This window comes from Argopecten irradians, chromosome 15 (genome assembly GCF_041381155.1).
Source record: "Argopecten irradians isolate NY chromosome 15, Ai_NY, whole genome shotgun sequence".
In the NCBI taxonomy this organism is placed as follows: Eukaryota; Metazoa; Mollusca; class Bivalvia; order Pectinida; family Pectinidae; genus Argopecten; species Argopecten irradians.
Window position 1 is genome coordinate 24192583 of NC_091148.1, and position 13090 is coordinate 24205672.

Consider the following 13090-nt stretch of genomic DNA (forward strand, 5'->3'; position numbering starts at 1 on the left):
CTGATTTATCTTATATAGCCAGTGTGGGGTGTGGCTTTATACTTCATAGCTACATCTTAACTGATTTATCTTATATAGCCAGTGTGGGGTGTGGCTTTATACTTCATAGCTACATCTTAACTGATTTATCTTATATAGCCAGCGTGGGGTGTGGCTTTATACTTCATAGATACATCTGAACTGATTTATCTTATATAGCCAGTGTCGGGTGCGGCTTTATACTTCATAGCTACATCTTAACTGATTTATCTTATATAGCCAGTGTGGGGTGCGGCTTTATACTTCATAGCTACATCTTAACTGATTTATCTTATATAGCCAGTGTGGGGTGTGGCTTTATACTTCATAGATACATCTTAACTGATTTATCTTATATAGCCAGTGTGGGGTGCGGCTTTATACTTCATAGCTACATCTTAACTGATTTATCTTATATAGCCAGTGTGTGGAGTGTGGCTTTATACTTCATAGCTACATCTTAACTGATTTATCTTATATAGCCAGTGTGGGGTGTGGCTTTATACTTCATAGCTACATCTTAACTGATTTATCTTATATAGCCAGTGTGGGGTGTGGCTTTATACTTCATAGCTACATCTTAACTGATTTATCTTATATAGCCAGTGTGGGGTGTGGCTTTATACTTCATAGCTACATCTTAACTGATTTATCTTATATAGCCAGTGTGGGGTGTGGCTTTATACTTCATAGCTACATTTTAACCGATTTATCTTATATAGCCAGTGTGGGGTGTGGCTTTATACTTCATAGCTACATCTTAACTGATTTATCTTATATAGCCAGTGTGGGGTGCGGCTTTATACTTCATAGCTACATCTTAACTGATTTATCTTATATAGCCAGTGTGGGGTGTGGCTTTATACTTCATAGCTACATCTTAACTGATTTATCTTATATAGCCAGTGTGGGGTGTGGCTTTATACTTCATAGCTACATCTTAACTGATTTATCTTATATAGCCAGTGTGGGGTGCGGCTTTATACTTCATAGCTACATCTTAACTGATTTATCTGATATAGCCAGTGTGGGGTGTGGCTTTATACTTCATAGCTACATCTTAACTGATTTATCTGATATAGCCAGTGTGGGGTGCGGCTTTATACTTCATAGCTACATCTTAACTGATTTATCTTATATAGCCAGTGTGGGGTGTGGCTTTATACTTCATAGCTACATCTTAACTGATTTATCTTATATAGCCAGTGTGGGGTGTGGGCTTTATACTTCATAGCTACATCTTAACTGATTTATCTTATATAGCCAGTGTGGGGTGTGGCTTTATACTTCATAGCTACATCTTAACTGATTTATCTTATATAGCCAGTGTGGGGTGTGGCTTTATACTTCATAGCTACATCTTAACTGATTTATCTTATATAGCCAGTGTGGGGTGTGGCTTTATACTTCATAGCTACATCTTAACTGATTTATCTCTTATATAGCCAGTGTGGGGTGCGGCTTTATACTTCATAGCTACATCTTAACTGATTTATCTTATATAGCCAGTGTGGGGTGTGGCTTTATACTTCATAGCTACATCTTAACTGATTTATCTTATATAGCCAGTGTGGGGTGTGGCTTTATACTTCATAGCTACATCTTAACTGATTTATCTTATATAGCCAGTGTGGGGTGCGGCTTTATACTTCATAGCTACATCTTAACTGATTTATCTTATATAGCCAGTGTGGGGTGTGGCTTTATACTTCATAGCTACATCTTAACTGATTTATCTTATATAGCCAGCTTAGGGGTGTGGCTTTATACTTCATAGCTACATCTTAACTGATTTATCTTATATAGCCAGTGTGGGGTGTGGCTTTATACTTCATAGCTACATCTTAACTGATTTATCTTATATAGCCAGTGTGGGGTGTGGCTTTATACTTCATAGCTACATCTTAACTGATTTATCTTATATAGCCAGTGTGGGGTGTGGCTTTATACTTCATAGCTACATCTTAACTGATTTATCTGATATAGCCAGTGTGGGGTGTGACTTTATACTTCATAGCTACATCTTAACTGATATACATGTATCTTATTAACGCAAATAGACTTTTACAAACAGAAACTAGAAGAAGGTGTTGACCATATTATCAGTCATACCTCATGGTCTGGCGAATAAATTAACATTGAAGGTTCTAGGCAGCATAACTCCTTAAGTTAAAGTATGTCCTGAATTATTCTCAGTAGGTAGATTTCGGGGTTTTTTAGGCTAAGGGGATTAAGGAAAGCCAGAGTATGCAGGGGAAAAAACATTAATCTCAGTAAGTGATGGCAATTATTAACTGTCCCATGCAGATCTCAAACTCATAACCCTGAGCTGGAAGATTAGGCTCTGTTCCCATGTGAATATCTAAGACATGAATGTGATAATATTTAGGATGCAAAAAGCCAGGACTGACATGGAATATACTACGTATATACCGCATCCTCCTTATTTCACGACAGGGGAATAAAAAGTCTGGATGCTCTTAGGACTTGACGAGCTATCATCACCCTAAATGTTTAGCTGAGGTGGAATTAGAAGGATTTATCAGATTATTTTGTATGAATAACTTACTACACGATTATATTGTAATCATTCCATATTCTTAGATACTGAAATTAACTCAATTCTTATGAACATTTATCAAGCAACAACAACACAGACAATGTGATTGTGTTCATTTGTTTGTTGTTATTTATAACAATTGCTATAAAGTTATTAATAGCATACTGTTTACATTCTGAGCAGTTTACGAAACTGCTGAACGTTCTATTGGTTAGGCATCAATTCAATAGTCAGAACCCTGAAGTTCTCCGAGAGACCGTCACACAAATAACCATTATATAAGTCACCTTGAAAATGGGGGTTAATTCAATAATAATGAAAACGTTTCTACCAAGCAGCCAACAAACGAAGAAATCATTACATTTATGTATACCTACACTTACAAATGAATTCAATACATACTGTTGTGGTTCCTTTTAAAATCTTAAGTTTCAGATAAATGTAAATGACAATAAAATTGTCGATAATAATTTCATGTTTGCTTTGTAAATCTCAATATCAATAATTCTCATAAAGAGTTTTAAATCAATTTTACTGCTGTACATGTACAGCATGGATAAATATCATAAAGTATGAAATATTGGAATAACTGATTTCCAAAAGTATGGTTAGCTTCATGATCTGTAAAATGAATCGTAGTTAACCTCCCAACTGTTACTATAAATAAACTATTTCTTTATTCTTTAAATACAAAATGCTGTTCCGTTTCGTTTTTAAATATGAATTGTAATATTTCAAGAAAATCTTCTTACAGTTACATCTCTGCCAATTCAATGATTATGAATTTTGAATATCAATCTAACTATGCTATATAGACATTGTCCTACCTGTATAGCTATATGTACCTGTGTACACCTTTTACAGGTGTGGTGGTAGATCTACTTGAGTGGATGGTCCACCAGGTGAGCTATTTACCTGTTACAGGTACGCTCAATCAGCACACGGATGTTGCATGTATGTTCTCATAAATACTGTATACATGATGTGATTTTAAGCAAAGTGATTTTTTCATCCTGTTTTGGATTTTCTACTTCGCTTAAGCCAGGTAAGTGTATCATTGTTTTACACCTGTAATTTACCGACATATACAGGTATGTCAATACAACAACACAGGTACAGAAAAACAGTAAGTAACACAAGTATGTGTTATACCTGGGTAATAACAATAGATGCATTGTTTTATTATTCATGTGAAATATCCATTTTAGTTCTACCAACTTTTTTGTTCACGGGTCTACAGCTATCTTATATAACAGGCTAACAGGCTTTAACATTTTTATACAGGCTTAGCTTCAAGTGTTGTACAGAATACATTCCTCGGTTTGTACTGGGTCAGAATTATTAGACTTCGGGAAGTCAAGGCGGAAGGTTTGGAAATTTAAGTTTAGAAGGGGTCAATTTGAATTAGCAGAGATATGTTGGTGATCATTTCAGATTTCAGACTTCAAAATGTCAGGGAGGAAGGTACAAAAGTTGATACAATCAGTTTTAAAGGGGTAATTTTGTCTTTGGATTGAGGGGTGTAGGCGAGCACATGGGATATGATAGAGAGTCGCAAGTAAGGGTGGGAGTTTGTGAGACAAGACACTTTATATCAGAGAATCACGACAAGATGTTCTTCGGCCCCACCTATTATTTCCTTTTGGACAGTCAATGTGTATTGCTTATAGTAAACTGGGACCAAATAATCCCGAAATTCTTACATTCTATCCTTACGACAAACATGTGACACATGTGGTATCTGTTCTATTAAAAGATCTCATTTACAGAGTATGACATATATTTGATAACTTTCAATGAAAATCATGATCATCATTTAACAAATTTTGGATGCTACAGAATATTTATCCTGTTTCTGGCCAGGCCTAGGGTCTACCAGATATTGTTTAAAGATGTAACCATGGATGGAGTTCAAGGTCATTCATTTGAGCAAACGTAGAAACCCTTCATACTTAAAGGTTCCATACTTTATAACAGGTTTCTAAGATTCATAGTTTTTGAGAAGATATTTTATATATTTTATTGTATTTGACCACCATTATGGTATTGCATTCAGGTCAAGGTCATGAATTAGAACAAACATGATACAGGCTCAATATCACATCTTTGGACATCACAATTATTGAGAAGCAGTTGAATGTAAAATGGTTTAGATCAGACAATGCAGGACAAGAAGTCAACTGAGACCATTTGTGTGACTGCTGCTCAGAGTGGTTTACTTTATAGAGTGAACATGGACAGAGAGTGGGAGTAATAGAGCTGAGGTGCAGTCTGGGTGTTTAAGCACTAGTCCGATGCCCATGACAAGTAATTTTACAGCTGGACTAAGTGCCAAATATAATTAACTAGTCCCATTGGACTAGTGGATCCCCACCCGATTAAAATACTAAAACACTATGCTATGTTTGCAATTATAGTGGTCAACTGCAATTTTCAACACATTTTGAGTGTATTATAATGTATACGATTATTTAAGTCTGAATGCGTCATTTTGTAAGAATTTGTGTTTGTAATTTGGGTCAAAATTCCTGAACTGATCATGACTGAAGTGCTGAAGCAAAATGGCTGTATATTTAATTAGGACTAGTGATTAACTAGTCAGATTAGTAAAATTTTAGGGTTTACTAGTCCAAATGACTATAGCAGCAAAAACAATTAACTTCACAGATTGGAGGTGTACCTGATCTAAAAGTTTTAAATTTCTTTATGCTATTTACAACAAAGGTGTTACGTATAGACAATCAATAGGGTACAGATAAATACTACACACATTATTTTAAAGTTAACTGCACTAAATCTGTGTCAACTGTCGGCTGTGGTTAATGAGAGAACCGCCACTACCAATGTTAAATCTGTGTCAACTGTAGGCCGTGGTTGATGAGAGAACCACCACTACCAATGTTAAATCTGTGTCAACTGTCGGCCGTGGTTAATGAGAGAACCGCCACTACCAATGTTAAATCTGTGTCAACTGTCGGCCGTGGTTAATGAGAGAACCGCCACTACCAATGTTAAATCTGTGTCAACTGTCGGCCGTGGTTAATGAGAGAACCGCCACTACCAATGTTAAATCTGTGTCAACTGTCGGCCGTGGTTGATGAGAGAACCACCACTACCAATGTTAAATCTGTGTCAACTGTCAGCCGTGGTTAATGAGAGAACCACCACTACCAATGTTAAATCTGTGTCAACTGTCAGCCGTGGTTAATGAGAGAACCGCCACTACCAATGTTAAATCTGTGTCAACTGTCGGCCTTGGTTGATGAGAGAACCACCACTCTCATTAACCACTGTCGGCCGTGGTTAATGAGAGAACCGCCACTACCAATGTTAAATCTGTGTCAACTGTCGGCCGTGGTTGATGAGAGAACCGCCACTACCAATGTTAAATCTGTGTCAACTGTCGGCCTTGGTTGATGAGAGAACCACCACTACCAATGTTAAATCTGTGTCAACTGTCGGCCGTGGTTGATGAGAGAACCACCAATACCAATATGACATATTGTAGGAGATCCCATATGAGCTACATACACAAATGTAGATCCTAATGAATTGAGACAGCCAGAATGTCAAACATTGACAGAAATCCTTGTCCCATTCATCATATGAAATGGAGACACTACGGCCTGTACAACCTATCTCCCTCAACAAACACACTGTACAAATACTCTGGTATTTATTGCCCAGTCTAATCTTTATAACATCTTAGTGAGATGCCTTCATTAGCTTCTTCAGTTAAATGTCTACCTACATTAAAACAGTATTAATATTTAACTACTCCGAGCCTTGTCCTGAATGATGTTTATAATGAAGGTAATGTACCCCTTACTATAGAAAAACTTTCATTAAAATAAAACTTTTAGTATCATTTGTGTAAATCGAATGTCATCATGACCAAGGTATTCGGTCAGTAGAAATAAGGGTCCAAATTATACAGGTTTTTATTATGATAAAATAAGAAGCAATATGCCATACAATCATATCGGAATATACAGGGATTTGAATTAGACAGGGGTCAGGTTATACTGTAATCAGAGAATCAGTACACACCTTTGTTCTACTAGAACAAAGTTAGAAAGACTTTGTTTGTTTTTGGTTCACATCAGAATCTTATAAGCAGTCAAGATCATTTAATGATGTTAGGAGAAACCCAGATTACCAAAAGAAAATCCACTGACCAATGGTCAGTACTTGGTAACTGCCCTACATTTTGTTTCAAATTGGCGGCCCAGAGATGGAGAGTTAGTGGCAATGTGTGAGTACCACTCGGCCACAATAGAACCCTGTATACCAGACAGGTCGCCAATTAAACATATAAGGAAAGTATCAACATATTTCTAACATTGTCAACATTTGACATATCTTTGTCAGTGTGTACACATGACCCAGGAATACACACATTTAGTCCAATCATCATACTAGAACTGTCGCCAAAGAGTACGACTATTACCCTACGCTGCAAAAATTAAGTAATAACTCCATTAATAGGGGACATCACAGAACCCTATATAGTTTACTCAACTCCCCTTTATATCAGGGTTCTGTGTATCAAATTTTATCAAAATCTGTCAAGTAGTTTAGGAGGAATTTACAGACATACAGACAGACAGACAACCTGATTCCAGTATACCACCCCACTTAACTTTGGTGTGTGGGGTATAATAAATATGTCTTAACATCACAGGGAGATCTATCCCAAGTCTCAATATCACTTATGATACCTATATCATATAAATTACTGACAAATCTCTATATTCCTAACATCTTTTTAATCACATATATTGATCATCTGTGGATTCATTTTGATTAAAGCATACCAATACATGAATGTGCCACAGTTAAGGTGTGATAGTTTCTGAAGCTATAGTGTAGAGATCAACATTTAGGCATAACATTAACTTTCTAAACCCTTACCTCCCAGAATATGTACATGGGTCCTTAGTATTTGTGGTCTCAAAGCTCATCAGTAATATTTACTGACAAAAACTCTTTTATGTTTCTTAGTGTTTCATTCAACTTGCAGTCATTGAATTGACATATCCTATAAGCCTATAAACATGTTAGGAAACTTTTTAGTTGTATATACATTTAGTACACAGTTGAAATGTATGTGAACTGAAACTGACTTTCAGTTTTGTTACTGTCAAATTGACTTTAATTCTAGGTCATTTTCAGATGAAGCTGTTTTCAGGTCAAATTGACCTATTTTTTTTCCAGACAGTCTGTCCTTTCCAGTTTCCACCTCAAAAATCTAGAGTATCTAGTGAAAAATGCATGTGATCGCTGATCAGGTAGGCGATGCTGTACCTATCCATATCCATATAGGAAATCAAACTCCAGCTGTGTTGGTACTACCACAGTGTACCACCCGACTATCCTTATCTAAACAACTTTATCATCATCACAATAAATTACAAATATTTTCTTTTGTTGCAGATCTTCCTCATAATGTAGAAACACAGACACAATATGACAGATTTACAGGCTAGTGTTGTCAGTCCTCGCTCAACGTCGACTGGAGAGACGAGCCATGGGGACATATCTAATACGCCCACTGACACCCAGAACAAAGCACCTGATCTCCTCCCCACCCAAGGGGCTGCTGAGACAGCAAACCTCAACGTCCCCACCCCTGGGGCTGCTGAGTCAGATAGTGGCTATAACTCTACAGTGTTACGAGACTTTACCCAGGAGGACGAGCTCAGTGATGTCACACTACTTGTGGAGGGGAGACAACTCCATGTCCACCGTCAGTACCTGGCGGAATGGTCTCCCGTGTGGAGAAGAATGTTTTTGGGTGGATTTCTGGAGCAGCATGCGCGTCAGATTTCACTGCCCGGCAAACGTATCACCGAGATTACGGAACTTCTGCACTGTATCTACTCGTCACAGAAACCTATCTCAGGTACAAACTTTCAGTGTGTGTAATATTTCATATAAGAATATTAGGAAACAGTTCATAATTTTTCAAAGGCAAAGAAATTTAAGGTTGATTCAAATAACTTTCTTTGAAGGAATTTCTTTGGTTACCTTATTTACCAGATGAAAATTTGAGATTTGTTTCTAAAATGTATGTTTTCTTCATTGAACAAACTAATCTAAGGTATATCAATTTCATAATTTGCATAAAGAATTATCTCCCTTTCTATTGGATTTATTTTCCTCGATCAAATAGAATAATATCACTGAATCAGCAGCTATCTTCATAAAATTTGTATCTTATTTTCATTTAAAGGCCCATTACCTTTCTGAAGCAAAATATAAAGGTTTCTTGAAGAACATTAATAACATCAGAAAATGCATATCGATGACCTAAAAATAAGGTTACGACACCAAACATATGCAAGATTTCCTGCGTAATATACAAAAACAGTGGAAGAGTCAATTCACTGTTTTGTCGTCTGGCGCAGTGATAGTCATTTACCGTGCGTTATTTAGGACGACGGCGGGAAACATAATACGACCCGCGCTTATGAATTATAAACATTTTATTTATTTTAATCAAATAGTTCAGAAGGTGATGATCAATGTAGTATTAACGGTAAGTTAATAATTTTTTAAGACTCTACAAAATTATTGATCTTGTTTTACATTTCCATTTTAAAAAATCAAAAGCCGTTTCGGAAAGGTAGTGGGCCTTTAAAGTTATCTCCCTTTAAAATATAATTGATACAACCTCTTTTGTTTTATTCAATAATCTCATTTTACAACCTCACTGATATTACCTCCCTTGTTTCAGATGAGAATGTGAGGTTCCTGTTGGACCTAGCTGAGGAGTACCAGATAGACAGGATCAAACAACGCTGTGAGAATTTCCTTATTACTCAGCAAAGTAGCCTCGAGGCGCTACATCTCGCCCAAAAGTTCCGACTACGCACACTCTACAAACGCTGTGTCGAATTCTCAAAGACAAAATCTCTGAGTGAACTTGAACGTAACCCTCACTTTTCTAAACTCAGTGCAGAAACTAAAGTGGATGTACTTAAAGCTAAAACAGAGATGCTGAACAATTACGCTAACAGTCTGGCAAAACAAGAGACAACATTAAGTCGTAAATGTGACTTACTGACAATGGAACGCGACAACATGAAAGCCAGTTTACAGGCCATTCATGGTATCTGGGGTGTGCCTAATAAACGGTGTTACAAACATGTGACAGACAAAGATTTTACATTTTCCTGTGTGGATTGTAACGAGAATGTAAACCGCGAGATCAGAGCCCTGTGTGGGAGGGGTCAGCATCTCAGACGCTACTTCCCACCCAAGTAAAACAAGCACCTGCTACAGCCAATTAAGTCAGGACACATATCAGATGAATAAATTATGATTTATTAAATTAATGTAAAGAATGACCAGATCAACACTCCAACAGTTTTCACCAGTTATTGGCGATTTCTAGTTCCTGTTGAGGAAACAGCATTCGTGAATAACACTGTCAGACTTATTTACATAAAGGCTACACTTGCTGGAACAGCATTTGATATTTTCACAAATTATGATTTCCTATGCAGCACTCTAGAAACTAGAAATCTGTTTTGTATGCCAAACTTAACACCAAGGATCATTATGAGATCATGGGTGTGATAATAGGGTACGTGTGCACCTTATGGGAGATACATTGAAATAGACAGGAATGTATTCAGTGAAATTTGTAAGGTGCTACAAAGTCCAATTACCGAGGAGGAATATCAAACATTTTAAAACTTTGTATTTTTATATACATGTATACAACTTGAGGAGAAATATAAAATATTCTTTTATATCAACTGTTATTCACTTATTGTTAATGCTAATAATATATCTTATTCCTCACAATACATTGTATATTATAAATCACCAGAGTGTTGAAATAAATTACACTGAAATAATGTTACAGTAATGTATATATACATATCACTACCAAATTAAAGATCAATCCAATGTGTTGCTCTTGTTAGACTTTTCCCATTAATTTGCATCACAAAACAAAGATACAGTTTTAAGAACAATATTTTCGCTGCAAATTTTCATCATTTGCACATTAGTCAAATCATACAACAGAAAATCCTTGTAAATACTTTTAAACATCAAGTGAATTTCTTTTCTGAATATTCTTTATATTTTCATAGTTTTATTACAAATTCTTTTTTCCGTAGCAATTTATTAATCCTTTAATTTTTTCTTGACAGAAGTTTTGATGTTATTTAGTTTTCAGAGAGTAAAACGAAAGAGGCAACAATTAATAAAGTGGTATGGTTCTTAATTTCCTGGCCAAAGCCCTGTTCTAAAAATATATGGCCATGGTAATACCACAATTTTAATGGCTCATCCATCACCAGCAAGCTCATTTTGAAGCAATTTGGGGCCGCGGTGGCCGAGTGGTTAAGATGTCCCGACATATTACCACAAGCCCTCCACCTCTGGGAAGCGGGTTCGAATCCCATGTGGGGCAGTTGCCAGGTACTGACCGCTGGTCGGTGGTTTTTCTCCGGGTACTCCGGCTTTCCTCCACCAACAAACCTGGCACGTCCTTACATGACCCTGGCTGTTAATAGGACGTAAAAATAAACAAACCAAACCATTGAAGCAATCACTCAGCACCTCCAGAAAACCATTCTAAGACTACGAAATATAAAACACCTTCAGAACATATATCCCAGTTGGCGATGGCAATTCTGTTCATTCCAAATCTGTCAAAGTTCTCTATCAGATAGACTCTTTTTAATGTGAATGGATGGAAAGAAAGAAAGACGTTTATGTATTGTCTGTTTGTGGAATTTCCAATTCATGTGTCAAAATTAATCCTCATGAAATTAAATAATAAATAGTTTGCATACTTTTATAATGTTTTTTTCTTTTTTTTTAATTTGTGATCATAAAGAAAAAGCACATGCAGAGCCGAAATAACTTCCCAAAGTATATTCCATGAGCAAAGAGAATTGTCAACAGATATCATTTTTTTTTTTTTTACATATCTACAAGTAATTATCAATAAAGAAAGGCCTCCCTGAAGAGAAAGGATATGGTTAGTATGAGGATTTTTGGGAGGCTGCAGTGTTATGTCTCCTTGTGATAGCAGGGAACTGACACCAAAATCATAGTGTTGCCTCACTGCAATGTACCTCGGATTGCAACACGTCTTAGTGCATTGTTATACAGTACCCTAAAATATCCAGGATTTATTCATCTACAAAGTAATAGAAGTGCATAAAGATTACTACAGTGTATTTTATAAATAAGGTCAGTCTATAACAAAAGGAAAAAAAATATTAGATTTATTTTGTACTATCATGAAAGATTTACCTCTTTAATGCGGGATTTAAGTATGGACTCAGAGACCGATAAAGAAGGCTTTTCTGCTGGGCTACTATCCTTTTCTGCAAAACAAAGAAAAATTATACTTTTATTCATCAAATAATTATTGAGAGTATTGAAGATTTAAGTTATTACTTTTAATTCCAAATTAACTCAAAATTCAAAAGTCATTGTATTTAAGGAAGGTTTATGGTTTGGGTTTTATTAGTTTAATGTCCCATCAACAACCAGGGTCATGTACGAATGTGCCAGGTTTGTTGGTGGAGTAAAATCAGAGTACCCGGAGAAAAACCATTGACCAGAGGTCAATACCTGGCAACTGGCCAACATGGGATTCAAACTCGGTAGTGGAGGGCTTGTGGCAATTTGTTGAGACATTTTAACTACCCGGCCACTGTGGCCGCAGGTATTTAAGGAAGAAATCAAGTATGTCATTAAATACAGTAACATGATAGAATTCAGCTGACTTTTCCTGCTGTAATTATCTCCCCTTCATCACGAAATCATTTTGTTAGGATTTAAGATTGTGAAAAGGCACAAAACTAAATATAAGAAATAATCCTTTTCACTTTATAAATATGTTATAGGACATGTTTCTATAAGATTTATGACAAGTTTGTTATACATCAATTAAATTACGAGGTAGAAAACATCAAATAATTTGCAGCACTATTATCAATTATGCTGGGTGTTTTCCATAAATGGTATCTTCCTCATATAAAGTGAGGTCCCCTAATGTAATTGGAATGGAGTGTGGTCCTTTTGATTTTCTATGCTTAAAAGGGATATGAGGAAACGTAAAAGCAAACCCTGATTATTGTAATTATTAAAGATGTAGGGCATTTTGCCTAATGAAAATTAACTTACTCGTATCAAAATCCAGATCAAAGCAAATTTTCCTGGCCACAGCATATGTTGCCTCCTCAGGAGTTTCAAAGGCATCTGTCAGGAAAGATTACATTTAAGTTTCTGTATGATACACTAAAACCAGGTATGTTAGTATTTACAGGTGAGTTAATCATATGTAAGATATCATGGATAGGGAAGGACCTTGTTTTGGTAGTCAGTTTTTAAAATATTTTTTCTATAGCTAAACTGGAACAACCAATCACTCTCAAAACTACACAATCATATACAGTTATATACTGTTAAACTTTTGTTATCATTAATGCTTATCATGTTTGAAACTTCGCAAAAATCTGTCAGGAAATACATAAA

General features: G+C 36.0%; 2 protein-coding genes across 5 annotated transcripts in view; one reads left to right on the top strand and one right to left on the bottom strand.

Annotated features, from left to right (window-relative positions):
- Positions 1–13090, bottom strand: part of LOC138309353 (tudor domain-containing protein 7A-like) — a 59413-nt gene that overhangs the window by 30478 nt on the left and 15845 nt on the right. For all 4 annotated transcript variants that reach the window (XM_069250534.1, XM_069250535.1, XM_069250532.1 and 1 more), the window contains 2 exons: positions 12740–12814; positions 11861–11934 (listed from right to left, as the gene is read on the bottom strand). In XM_069250534.1, the coding sequence (XP_069106635.1) occupies positions 11861–11934; positions 12740–12814 (149 nt within the window). The remainder of the gene's footprint in view (positions 1–11860; positions 11935–12739; positions 12815–13090) is intronic.
- Positions 3434–11402, top strand: LOC138309355 (BTB and MATH domain-containing protein 38-like). The gene is made up of 3 exons (XM_069250536.1): positions 3434–3623; positions 8015–8483; positions 9318–11402. The coding sequence occupies exons 2-3, from the start codon at positions 8048–8050 to the stop codon at positions 9845–9847; spliced, it is 966 nt and encodes a 321-aa protein (XP_069106637.1). The 5' UTR covers positions 3434–3623; positions 8015–8047; the 3' UTR covers positions 9848–11402.

Coding starts and splice junctions, on each gene's coding strand:
- LOC138309355 (XM_069250536.1), top strand. CDS start 8,048: ATGACAGATTTACAGGCTAGTGTTGTCAGTCCTCGCTCAACGTCGACT. Junction 8,484..9,317: donor GTCACAGAAACCTATCTCAG/GTACAAACTTTC, acceptor CCCTTGTTTCAG/ATGAGAATGTGAGGTTCCTG.